Genomic DNA, 13,291 nt, shown 5'->3' on the forward strand with positions numbered 1-13,291 from the left:
TAACGACTTCATTTTAAATCATCTTTTGTGTGTGTGTGTGTGTGTGTGTGTGTGTGTGACTTGCAAACATTTTTTTATGAAATTAAGTTAGGTCACTTTTAATTATTAATTATAAAAAATGAACTAATTTAACTAAAAAATCGTCAAACTCATCACAAAAACGATGGTTTAAAAAAAATCGTTACAATTTTGTCATAATTAAAAAAAGATGATTTTTTAAGAATTATTAAACGGAAATGACAAATATATTTGAATATATTAAAGGGATCCTAAAATCGTCTGTATTACCGACTAAACCATATAATTTTTGTATAACAATTACTTTTTTCCTCTCTTACTGATTTGAAAATCCTGGAAAAGGAAGAGTAAAGTATACGCATTAATACGTGTCTGTGAGGCGGAGTTTATGCTGAAAACGACATAAAATTTCAAAATTGAGATCTTTACCATTTCTTAGTCCAATATGGCGCTCTAGAGCTGTCATGTTATGACATTTGCTTTATATAAAAGCTGTAAACAATCTATACTTTCGAAATAATAGTCCACAAATTAGTAGTTTGCATGAAGAAATAGCGTAGCATTCTTAAAATTGGACTAAGACGTCTAATTAAAACGTAATTATTATACAAAAATTTATGTGTATGTGTGGTATGTGTGAATGAGATATTGATGTAGTGATGTGTCAATGACACGTAAATCGTCTGTATGTAAGTGCTATTTACTACATGACTAATCGACTTTAGGATCTCCTTAAGAATATATTCTTCTTTTGCTGATATATTATACGATTAGTCAATAATATATTTTCTGCCGATATTATTTGATTAGTTAAAAATATTTTCCGTCAATATTTGAAAAATAGTTTTCCTGGAAACTTAATTTTTTTAATTGTGTCACTTTTGAGCAATATGTACTTGCAATACAATTATTTCATGTTTAGAAAGAATAATCGCGATAACAAATACTAAAAATACAACCAAAGTTTTAAAATAATGACGAAGATGCAACTGAATAATTTTTTCCTAACCACACGCTTTGTATCATATTATTTCTCCTAAAATTCCATTTATGTCGCTACAGAGAATATTCGAAACATAAAAGGCGTGCCACATTTTCATGAATGAAACGCACGTAATCGATTGCGACACTTCTTGTGGTCTGAATGGCGAGAGTTTGAGAATGAGCAGCACGTCGCGTCGCGGCGCCTTCTTTCTCTCCTTCCTTCTTCGCCATCGCCGCCGTGTCGCAATCTGAGAGAAACAAGTCATTACCTTTTTCAACGTGCTTGGAGAGTCTCGATCTTTCAACTGACCGACGTGAGAACACTCAAATTTACTTGCGTTGAATCGGACGCTAATTTTGTATGGACCGCGAAGAAAGAGGATTATAATGTTCTTACATCGTAGTTTAATATAATATATAGTTATAATGTTTTTACGTCGTAGTTTAATATATAGTTATAGCTCGTGTCCATATTTAACTATTTCACCACACTAGCTATTTCTAATACTTAATGCCTCGTCTATTTCAGACCTCATTTATGTCGTCAAACGAAATTAATATTAACATGTCCTAGTTTTGATTTACCAAGCTACCATTCCTGTAATATAATTTAGAAACAAGAATTTCCTAAAGACATTCGAAAGATTTAATTAAAAACGTAATTAAAAAATTATTTTAAAAAATGATTAATTTTTTGCACACACAAAAGATCAAAAAGCCTACAGATGAATTATATCTCGCAATAATTCTATATTTCGTCAGTAAAATAATGAAGATTATTAGTAACGGAAAAATTATAATTTCTTTGTGACTCTCAAGATAAAGTAATGAAATTAAGACAAATGATAGTGTAACGCAGTTGTTGGAGCGTGATTAAATAATATTGTTGTTTCGTGCAGTATTTACTTGAATATAAATTTCAATACGAACGTTTCGACTCTTTTTTGAGTCATCATCAGCGATACATAGTTCTTCAAATCTCTGACACTTCCCTCATAGAGTCATAAACTATAGGCAGCCACTAGTGGATTGGATGATCCCAAGTGAGGTGCATGAATTTCATTGTATTTTTTATACAAAATTTCATTAGATGATGAGAGAAGTGATTACAAAACAAATTACAAGAACATAGGCTATGCATTCGAGCAAAAAATATTGTAAAAATATATCATTAGTCAGAATAGAATAAAATAAAATAACACATGTTGATCAACGCACAATAATGAAGATCAATTGATTTCAATGGGAAGCAATTAATGCTAGAGTATTTCGTTCAAATCAACAGAATTATTGTTCTAATTTATCAGGAATATACACGGAGAGTATACAAGGAGAAAATTTTTTCTTAGAATTTACCCTGAAAATATGACAGTCGTGGGACAACGTTGTATTTCGAAGAATTTTTTAATGTAAATCTCTCTCATTCATTAATAAAACTACAATAAAGTATAAAATAAGTTTGATCAATTTTACTGAAGTGCATGGTAAAAATCTTCAAAATACTGTATTGTACCACAACTACCATATTTTCAGGGTAAATTTTAATAGAAAATTCTCTATGGAACTATTGTGGATGCAAATGAAACTGAATGAAATTTTGGGATTTTTGAAAATGGGATGCTAATCATCGACGCGAAGCAACTCGACTTTGGTGATCCACTCAAGGAAAACGATGGCTGCTAAAAAATTACTTATTGCCTATTAAAGAACTCTCTCGCAACGCGTCAAGCCGCCTTTGTAGCGTCCCGACGCGACGAAGCGCTGGTCTAATGGATGCCCTTGTCATACGATGACGATGGCGCCGAATGCATTTAGAAAGGTCGTTAAGAACTTTTTATAGGAGTATGCCTGTACGTCACCCAGTATCTCGAGGGTGAGAAGCAAAGGATCTCTGCACCCTCAAGCGCTCGAGACCCTTCAAATCATTATATACGGTGGTACATTCAAACGTATCATCTCCGTTAATCTCGGTCTTCGAGAACAGAATTGTTTCTAAGCGAAAACAATTCGCATTTCTATAAAAAAAAAACAAGTCTTTCATTCTGTACATTTGAACACGATAATTTTTGCAGTTAAAAAAATTAGTCAATGGTTTTCAACGATGCGAAAATTGTCAGAATGACTAATTACGATAAAGACGTCGCGTGTTACCATTACGCAGTGTACAAAGCGAATGATTCATCATGGTTACCCTCGTCACACAACGAGTAACATTGAAGGGTTACTCACTTGTACAATTCACGTGCTGCAATTTGCAATAATACTCACGAAACATTTATTGAGTTCTCAATATTTTCTCTTAAAGATAGGAAGATATATTTCTTATATAGAAAATGGTGTAGCAACGCAGGATAATCGTTTATTAACTGTGCCGGATTGAGTCATGTTAACAGATTTATAGAATAGAATGCATCTCGTAGAGGGATGACGAGCTCGTAAATTTACTGACGTGTTTACGGATTCATAGTTCGATCAAAAAGTTCTAAATGGGGCCATCACTCGTGTATTCATTAGCCGTCATTATAATCGGCGTCATAAATCCCGTCGACGGAACACCCTGTACGTAAATGCGGAGAACCGGCCGGCCGGCAGAAATCGTCGAAGGTGGTTCCCCGCGCAATGTTGGTATTTATAGTCGTCACCGTGCCGTTTGCTCTGTTTATCCCAATTTGTTGCGTATTCCTGCGTCCTCCAATTAGCAGATTAGTCGGTGCATAACGCCCACGCAAGTCGTGAATTCCAATTCCTCGACGAGAAATCACGGATTCGACAATATAGTTGGCTCGCTAATATTATTTTTGGAAAAAAAGCAAATTTTCTATGCGCGCGAAACCAGACGACAGATACAAATGTATCTGAGAATACAAAACAAACAATTGCTGCCGAAATTTACGTTAAAAAAATAAAACCATCTATCTAACGAATATTAACTAACTCCATAAATTTCTTGTTAAAACAGAAACAAATTTTTTTTTGCATCGTATAAATTTTCGTTTAATTAACATTAAAAAAAAATAACTTAGAGAAAAGTCACCGACATCTACATACCATTTTATTTTTGGACAATATTTCTTAAATAAAAGCTAAAAATAAAATTTCAGAAACAAATACAAACTAGAAAGTATCGATTATGAAAAGAAGCGTACGGGATCAATTTTTCCTCGTATTTGTGATGCGTTCATTTTAGCATGCTGTTTTGTAGACGCAAGACGTTTTTGCCGTCAAATTCGTTTTACTATGCCATGTCGTCGGCATACTATACATCTCTAGAGACTCCCGACGAGAAAGAGCAACGATGAACCGACATAAGCGGATTGTCGAGACATCACTCACTCGATGCAGGTACCTTCCTCTCTAGCATAATTTACATTTTCTGCAACCTATATACCTATCCTCTATCGTACGCCAAAAACTATTCTCGTAGTCGGTCAACTCTGCGATTTTCGTCGTCCTTGCGTTCCACCGTTTCGTGTCACAATATTCGTTTCGTTTTCATTCGAGAAACTAATTGAAAGACTCACTGCCATCAGAAAATCTTAAGCTCGAAAAATTCCAAATGATACTCTCTATCTTTAGGAGTGAAATCTCATTCTAAAGAGTGAAAATTGAGCGAAACTTGAAAAAAGTTATTTTTTATTCAATTTTCAATCTTTAAGAGTATTGAAAAAAAGAGCCTGGTAATACCTACCAAATGTTAAGTAAAATAATTCTAATCAAAGATAATTCAGTCAATGTAACCAAAAATAATTTTACTTTTTTAAATATTTACTAATTGTAAGTATATGTATTATCAAACGTAGTAATATAATCAACCGTTTAGTAATACTTACTATATATTTAGAAAAATAAAATTATATATATGTATATATATAATACTATTTGGTTATATTAATCAAATATTTGATTGAAATTATTTTACTCAACATTTGGTACACAATAAAAAAATTTGTGTATTTGTGTTGGAAACAGTCCACTCACGTTTGTGTTAACAGTTTGTGTTGAATTTTTTAACATATTCGAGTGTTAATTTAACATAATGCGATTATGTTATTTAAAGATTTTTTGTGAAATTGATATCCAATGTTTCTCACAATTATTAGTATCAAAATGACACAATTTATGAGTTAGTGAACAAGTAACATAAAAATAATATGTTTTAAAACGTAAATTCTAAGACAAATGAATGAAATATGTGTTATTTAATATATCATAAATGTTAATTTTCTAAAAAAAATGTTCCCACGGTTTGTGTTTACAAACTGTGTCGATGTTATCTTTCTTTGTATTTATTCTCTTACACAATATTTATGTTACCTTCTAATATATTCATCTTGTGTAAAATTAACTCAAAAATTTGAGTGAACCGTTTAGGACATGTCAACACATTTTTTCCAACTGTGTAGCTATTATCAAGATTCTTTCTTCACTGTGGATACAAGGGTTAATATATGTGCACATATATTATTTTTTCATATTATTAATAATGATATAAAAACTACATAACTACTTAAGAATGACCGTTTGTTAATAAAATAAATTTTATTACAATCGGAGATTCAACTTTTTGTTCTTATATAGTTGTAGTTCATCACGTAATGCTACTCCATCTGTTTTAGAAAGTATATTGACCTTATACTGATCGGCACCTAGTCCTGTCATTGCCCTCCAAAAATGCTAATATGCTATCTTTGAGAACAATTTTTAAGAGACAAAGAGAGAGAGAGAGAGAGACTTACTTTTTTAATTAATGCGTTGGAAAAAATCGAATATTAATAATAATAATAAACATCCTGCTGCGGTAATTATTCGTGTAGGATGCCGAAAATTTTTAACAGACCCTTGAGTTCAGTCAACACACGCGCGCTTGCGCATCACAACCGTGATGCGTCTGAATGCGTGCGTGGTTCGAAAACAAAAACGTGGATCGAAATGTGCGTAGGGAGATTTTCACGAGCGATGGTCCAAACGAACGTCGACTCGTTGTATAAACACGTGTCAAACTGCAAACGAACATGGAACGCGGTTTCAAAGCGAGAACGAAAGAAAGGTCAAAAGCTTGTTAATCCTTTGTGATCCAAGAGAATTTCGAAAAATCAGTCAATATTAAGTTCTTAATTTGATGTTGTCAAAGTTGCAATCGTCCGTAGTATTTTAGGATGAATCGAAAGATACAGTTACAAGGCGTTTATTATTGCAAATAAATTGATCGAAATCAAAGTAGAATTCAATCAAACTCTTCACATTAAAGATATACTTTATATAATCAATGATTAAATTTTCTTCGCAAAAATATGTAGATACAGCATGTTTGTATATCTATACACAGTAAAAATTTTGCTTGTGTTAAAACCGATCCTTGTTAAAATTTTTATGGTAAATTTTTAATATTGTTATTTCAATATATTTAATATATTATTTTTGAATATTTTGTGTTACATTAATATTTAACATTTTTAATAATGTTAAATTAACACATACATTTTATTCATTTATGTTAAAATTCATGTTTTAAAATTACATTATTCTTACGTTATTTGTGTATTTATTCATAAATTATGTTATTAAAATACTGAAAAATAGTAAATATTAATGTAATATTTTATATTCATTTTGTGTTAAATTAACATCAAAATTTGAATAGATCGTTTGAAACATATGAAATATATTAAATTTCACAAATTTTCCAATTGTGTAACATTATCGTCCGAGCCCCGAGGTTTCCATTGACTTTATATCGGTTTGAATTTCATTCCAAATTTATGCAAAAAGTATTATGTACAAATCTCATAAACCATTATCAAATATATTTCAATACAAACGCATTAAGGGTTAAACCATTCGAAAACGCGCTGTTTTCCACTTCGTTTGCTACCCATTTGAGCATCAGTCCCGCGTCTAAACCAGTCTCGATTTATCCCGCGTGTGTGACTACTCCGGTAAAATCTTAAGTGCTAATGGCCCCCTCGAGCAACCGACAAACGTAATTTCATTAGCACTCGGGACTTTCTGCTTCGGCATCTGTTTTCCACGCATTCCCCGCAAATCGACGGTAGAAAGTCTGTTTGTTGAAAATGTGTTTAACTCCCTGCTAACCGATATTATCAGCAAACCAATACAATTTCAAGTGTCCATTTTTAGTCTATACAACGAAACGTTACCGTAAATAAAATTTGCATAGGACGTTTCACAGAAATTACATAAAATGTTAGAACCAAATTTTTTTCGTAAAGTTGAGGTATACTTTCCTCTTAGATAAAATGTTATGAAAAATGATGAAAAATATGTTATGTTTTAGACACATACAAAAGTAACACGGTATAAATTCTAAATTGAAAATAAAAATACAAAATTTATTTAATATTAAAAACTTAAAAATTAAAAAATCATCTGTCCTGAAATTGACATTCTATTAAGAAAAAAATTACTCCAAGTTCATATGAAAATATCAAACAATGAAAAACGTTTCTGTAAAAACTAATACTAATATTTAATAATAAAACATATTGGGTTTCTCTTACGTGTTCTGATCATATAATCTTTCAATATTATAGACGCAGATAATCATGTTAATTAGTATTAATCAAGTTAATTAAGTTAAGCAACTATTTCTTTTCGGATATCTCAAATTAATAGCATCAACTTTAGAAACTATTATGCCACACTAATACGCCTCGACGTCAAGCAATATCACTATAAATTTTAAAACGCATTCCTCCGCAATCCTCTTTACGCAAAAACGAAAAGACAAGATCATAAGAGCGTTGCTGCATTCTAGCGGAGCTGTTAAGCGGTTATGCTCTCGCGAAGAAAAGATCGGTCGTGGTGATACTTCTAAAATTAGCTCGCCACCGCCGCCGCCGCCCCCCCGCGTAACTTCCTCTCTCTCTCTCTCACAGTGCGCGCATTCGCGAATGTCGTGCGCGTAAATTCCTGCGTGCCGACGTGGACTTGCAACCGCGTGCAAATTAATTGCCGTCGAGCTTCAGAAAAGTTGCCTCGAAAAGCGCACTTCGTGTAACTAATCCCGGTCGGCGTCATAAATTTCCTGCTACCCGCTGTTTTCCCCGCGTGTTTCCACTCTATCTCGGCGAAGATGGTGGCTCGATAATGACTTTATATATATGTATGTTCATAGTATTTACGCAAGAAGAATTCGTGAAGAATTAGAAATGGAAATATCAATACTCGCTTTTACATCATCGCCGATATTGTAACAAAAGTACAATAAAATTATTATTTTTTCATAACTCCCTGAAAATATTTGTTTAACAACAAATGAAAATATTTTCTATGTATGTTAAAACCGGAAATATTTTGTGTTAAATTGACATTCAATATTTTTTAATGTTAAAATAATACAATTTATGAGTAAATGAACAAGTAACACAAAAATAATTATAAAACATAAATTGTAAGATAAATGAATAAAATACACATACATAAACACATAACATTTAATATATTATAAATGTTGATTTTACTGAAAAAATACGCTTTTACGTTTGCTTACAAATTGTATCAAAGTTACATTTTTTTAAATTAATTTTGTACAGCGTGTTGCATCAACATATTGGTCAGTATGTCTGTCAGATTATTTTATAAATTTAATGTCTCTAGTAAGCATTACATTTATAAAATAGCCGACATACTGACCAATATATTGATACAACACGCGGTACACAATATTTGTGTTATTTCCTAGTATATTAATTTTATATTAAATTAATACAAAAGAATATTTAGGTAGACCGTTTACGACATGCAAATTAAATTTAACATCAATTTTTCAACTGAATATTATTTAATAACGCAGTTTTGTAATCGCTTTGTAAATCTAAGACAAGCTGTATTTCGAAAAGTAAGGTATTAATTCTGTCATATTTTTTTGTTCTCTAATATACTCAATTCTAAATCGCATTCTCATCTGTTTAACGCGATATTTCTAGTCTTGTATTCTATAATACTAAGAATGGATTTCTCATTAAAGTGAATTATTTGAATATCAATTTAATATTTCAAAGAAGAAAGAACATCGGAAGTGCATCGACTTCAGGAAACTTGGATGCATCCGCAGATACTCCATCGAGCAGACAGCTCCCGCGGAGATTGCAGTAACATTTAATAAAGAGCCGTGATGTATCTGCTCCGGGTTATCAATCAGCAGTAATTGCGCTCAGTCTACGGAAATATTGATAATGCGCGATAGAGGACGAGAGATGGAAGTCTTAGGTATTAATCGCGGTATGAGTCGGCCATATTACATGAGAAAATTTACATTCAATGTCACAATTTTCGATGCTGCATTATCATGGCATGCATTTCGGTATTACCTCTTTTTTTCTCTGCCACGTTAACATCTCGTTCGTGATGGGGACTCGAAGTGGGCATTAATTAAAGGCCTGGCATGCAGCAGGTGTCATGATAATTCCTTCGAATTGGTCGCGACGGGACTCATTATATAAAGCTATGCAACGTTCGATCGTGAGTAATCATACGCGCAGCACAGAATTATTTATCCAACTGTCAATAGTGTTGTCCTCATGCATATATGGTGACACAACCGTTAGCATAATTTATCACGCTTGGATTAGGCGCATTAAGGATGCGCGGTGATTGCACGAAGCAGTTTGCTGCTTTCCTTTTTTAAGACGCTATTGATGCATTAATCTCTCTCTCGAGGGAAGATTTAATTCCCATGCAGTCGCGGAAACATAACGTCAATTGCAATGTTGACACGTTGTCGATATGGCATGTGACAGTCGTTTGATTCGCCTGTCATGCCAACGTCAATGGCCAATTATATCTGCGTCATAGTTACGTGTCTCGAATTGTTTCAATACAAATATATCACACTAATAATGATAATAAATTATCTCAACGTTTAAATATCAACAAGTGTTAGTATATGGTATTTACGTGATATATACTTTAATCACACATGATATTGCAAAAAAGATAACGTCATACAATTACGTGAAAAAACTGGTACTGCGTTTAAAGAGAAAGGGGGGTAGTACAAGCTATAATATAATATAAATTAAAGTATCATATTACATATAAAAAAAAATTATATGAAACGAAAAGAAAATTTATTCACCATAAACGGTTGGAAAATTTATATTTTTAACACATTTCATAGATCTCAAATCTCGGTCCACCCAAATTTTTGTGTTAATTTAACACAAGATGAATTAATATGTTACAAAGTAACATAAATATTGTAGGGGCAGAAAAATTAACGGAGTCTATCGAGATTTAAACTCGGGATCCCTTCAGAGAGAGAAAAATGTTTGGTATTTGTAATTATAATTATATATTACTATAATTATTATAGCAGTAATAATCATAATTATAATAATATATAATTATAGTTACAAATACCAAACATTTTTCTCTCTGTGTAGTTTACAAATCTAGCACTCAGTGTGCTACGCCAACGACGCTTCACTGTTGTAATTATTCCGGTCGTTTATGTATATTTTAAATGGCCTTATATACGGTTCTCCTTATTTTCCTACGATATTATGTAAAAAATTAATACTAAAAATGTAACATTGACACAATTTGTAAGCAAATTTCGTCAGTAAAATTAACAACTATATATTAAATTAATTAAAACTTGTCTTGAAATTTACATTTTAAAATATATTATTTTTACGTTATTTGTTGACATATTTACAAAGTGTGATATTTTAGCACTAAGAAATGTTGAATATTAATTTGACACAAAATATTCAGATAACACAATCATAATGTTAAATTACTCGGATATATTAAATATTTAACACAAAAATTTTAACAAAAGCCGGTTTTAATACAAATATAAAATATTTTTTAATGTGTATGCGTAAAGACATTTTTCATTATAACAAAAGGTTAGCGAATATGCCTTTTGACTTGTCGCAAAAGGGACGAAGCATAAAAGCCACGGAACGTTAAAAATAATTCCGAGCCCACTGTCCTTTAAAAAGCGAGTGAAGAGTCAACGTTGTGAAATACGATCGTGGTTGAGTATCACTCGTTATATCGCGTCACACAAAGGGTTAACGTACGTGCGAGACTCATGCGATGACCCAGAGAGTTAACCCAAAATTAACCGAGGACAATTTCAGAATTGGTCCAGGGTTAACCCTTGTCTCCGGGAAATAAATAAATCATCGTAAGTGGAACCAAGTCCGCGCGTAACTGGTAGAGCCAATGCAATTTTCTAACCATTATCTTTTAATGCAGATTACTCGCTTTGATTAACTTCCGCCGGAAATGAACAAGAAAGGCATACAAATTTTAAGAAGCTTATGACGAGAGAATCAAGTAAAATTTCCATTCCAAAAGTTTTTATTTTTCGAACAAATAACATTGATGATGAAGAAAAACTTCTAAAATACCTTTCTAAAAAAATATTAATTTTCAGATTTTTCGTTCGTTAAATAATTAAGTGTGTATAATTAAAATAAAATTTAAAAGGATTCAAATGTAAAATTACATCCGTGTTCTTTGTGTTGAAAAGGAATTATAATCAGAAAATTTCTGTAAGTGAAAGATTATTTACTTCTTATTTAAGTCTATTCTCTTTCTATTTTTTGCATGCTAAAATTACATAATTAATAATCTTGTAGTGTAACCAATTGTTTATATTAATATATAGATAATGTTATATCTTTGAAATAATTCAGATAGACCAATATACACTGCAAATACTGCATTTTTACATTGAATATAGTAAGGTTCTCTATAAATTCTTAGATTGTAGTCATATTTAACGAGATATTTGCCCACGGGTCTGTTCAATGTAGCGTGATATAATAAATAATATATTCTTGGCAATAGGCCGAGATTATGTTCACTTACCTTTTCGATGGCTTCCAGCGCCGCTTCAGCACTCCCAGCATGAGTAAACCGACGAAGACGACGCCTAAGCGCCAACGGGCCTCCGACTCGCAGCTACGTATCAAGCACCACTACCAGCACTACAACCGACCACCACCGGAATCACACAACCACCGGACAACCTCGTCAATCTTTCCCGAGGGATTCCTTCTATCGGCCGCACACGAATCGCACCATGATCTCCACCGAATGAGAGTCCCTTTTTCCACGCGCGGTCTTCAGTCTTTCACGTCACGATGATCGATCAATTTTCCGATGATCGACGCTCGCCGATTAGATGGATCGTCGTCGCTTAACCTCTTCACGGAATCACTTTCAGTCACGGCACGGTGGCTCGAGTTCTGCGATTTTCAAGCAGCTTCTTGTCATCCTCATTATTGCATGCCCTTATTTGCCGGATATCTTCAATCAGAAAAATAGCAACGCTTGAAATTGCTGAAATGTGGACATTAATGCACGTACTTATTATTTGAAATATATTGATAAAACTGTTAATTCAAGGTCACCTCCACTTTTTTAAATTTAATTGTATGATTTTTTTTTATAAACAATATGATTCCTCTAATTATTCTGAATATAAAAGCATTAAGATAGTGATATAAAAAAAAACTAATAGTTTACGAGATATTTTATACCATATTCTGGCATATACATATTGACGTAAAATGTTAAATAACTCGTAAACTATTAATCTTTTAACAATCGTGTCTTAATACTTTTATGAACAGAATAATGAGATGAATCAATTGACAGAAAAGAACACAGTTGCTTATTTAAAAAATTATCCATTTTGCATATATATTTTTTTAAATATTTCTTTGTTAAAAAATATATACTTAATTTATTAATAAAATTCATAAGAAATTTATCACGCGCGATTGCTGACTGTGAAATGTAAGTAAACTGAAGATATAGCTGCAGCTTGATATTATATCGCAGTGTTTGTAAGGAATAATATTGTTTCTAGCAAAAGATAAATTTTACTCAATGCTTTACGGCGTATTGTTCCATCGATGAAAGTTCAATAACAAGTAACAATCATTCCACGTGCAACCGTTAAATATTACACAATTTGCATCAAATGTTACGTGAGAACAACGATTCACTTTTTCCGAGTTAGAGTGTGCGATTTTACGACGCGAGCACAAACTCACATAGTACGTTGCGCAATACGGTCGCAAAGATTCTATTTGCCATTCACAAAGGATCTCATAAATAATAAAGCACGTCGCTCGACAAATATTTATCCCGCTTCCGGGCTCGTGGAATAATTTATCACCCTTCGAGAGAGCTCTAGCAGCGGCGCGTCGCCGCGCTGAAAGGAAATTTGATCGGTAATTCAAACGCTAACTCGAAATTCTAAGTTTAAGTGCCATGCTTTAAGTTTAAGCACCTATATGTA

At 32.5% G+C, this 13,291-nt stretch overlaps 1 protein-coding gene across 4 annotated transcripts in view; it reads right to left on the reverse strand.

Annotated features, from left to right (window-relative positions):
• The window catches only part of LOC108724538 (uncharacterized), a 271,946-nt gene that overhangs the window by 253,083 nt on the left and 5,572 nt on the right, over positions 1–13,291 (reverse strand). For 3 of the 4 annotated variants that reach the window (XM_018450965.1, XM_018450968.1, XM_018450967.1), the window contains exon 2: positions 11,851–12,291. In XM_018450965.1, the coding sequence (XP_018306467.1) occupies positions 11,851–11,891 (41 nt within the window). In that variant the 5' untranslated portion in view covers positions 11,892–12,291. Of the gene's footprint in view, positions 1–11,850; positions 12,320–13,291 lie in introns of those variants that run through there. The other variant, XM_018450966.1, reaches the window with a different exon arrangement.

Source organism: Mycetomoellerius zeteki, unplaced genomic scaffold (assembly GCF_001594055.1).
Source record: "Mycetomoellerius zeteki isolate Tzet28-1 unplaced genomic scaffold, Tzet1.0 scaffold308, whole genome shotgun sequence".
Lineage (NCBI taxonomy): Eukaryota > Metazoa > Arthropoda > Insecta > Hymenoptera > Formicidae > Mycetomoellerius > Mycetomoellerius zeteki.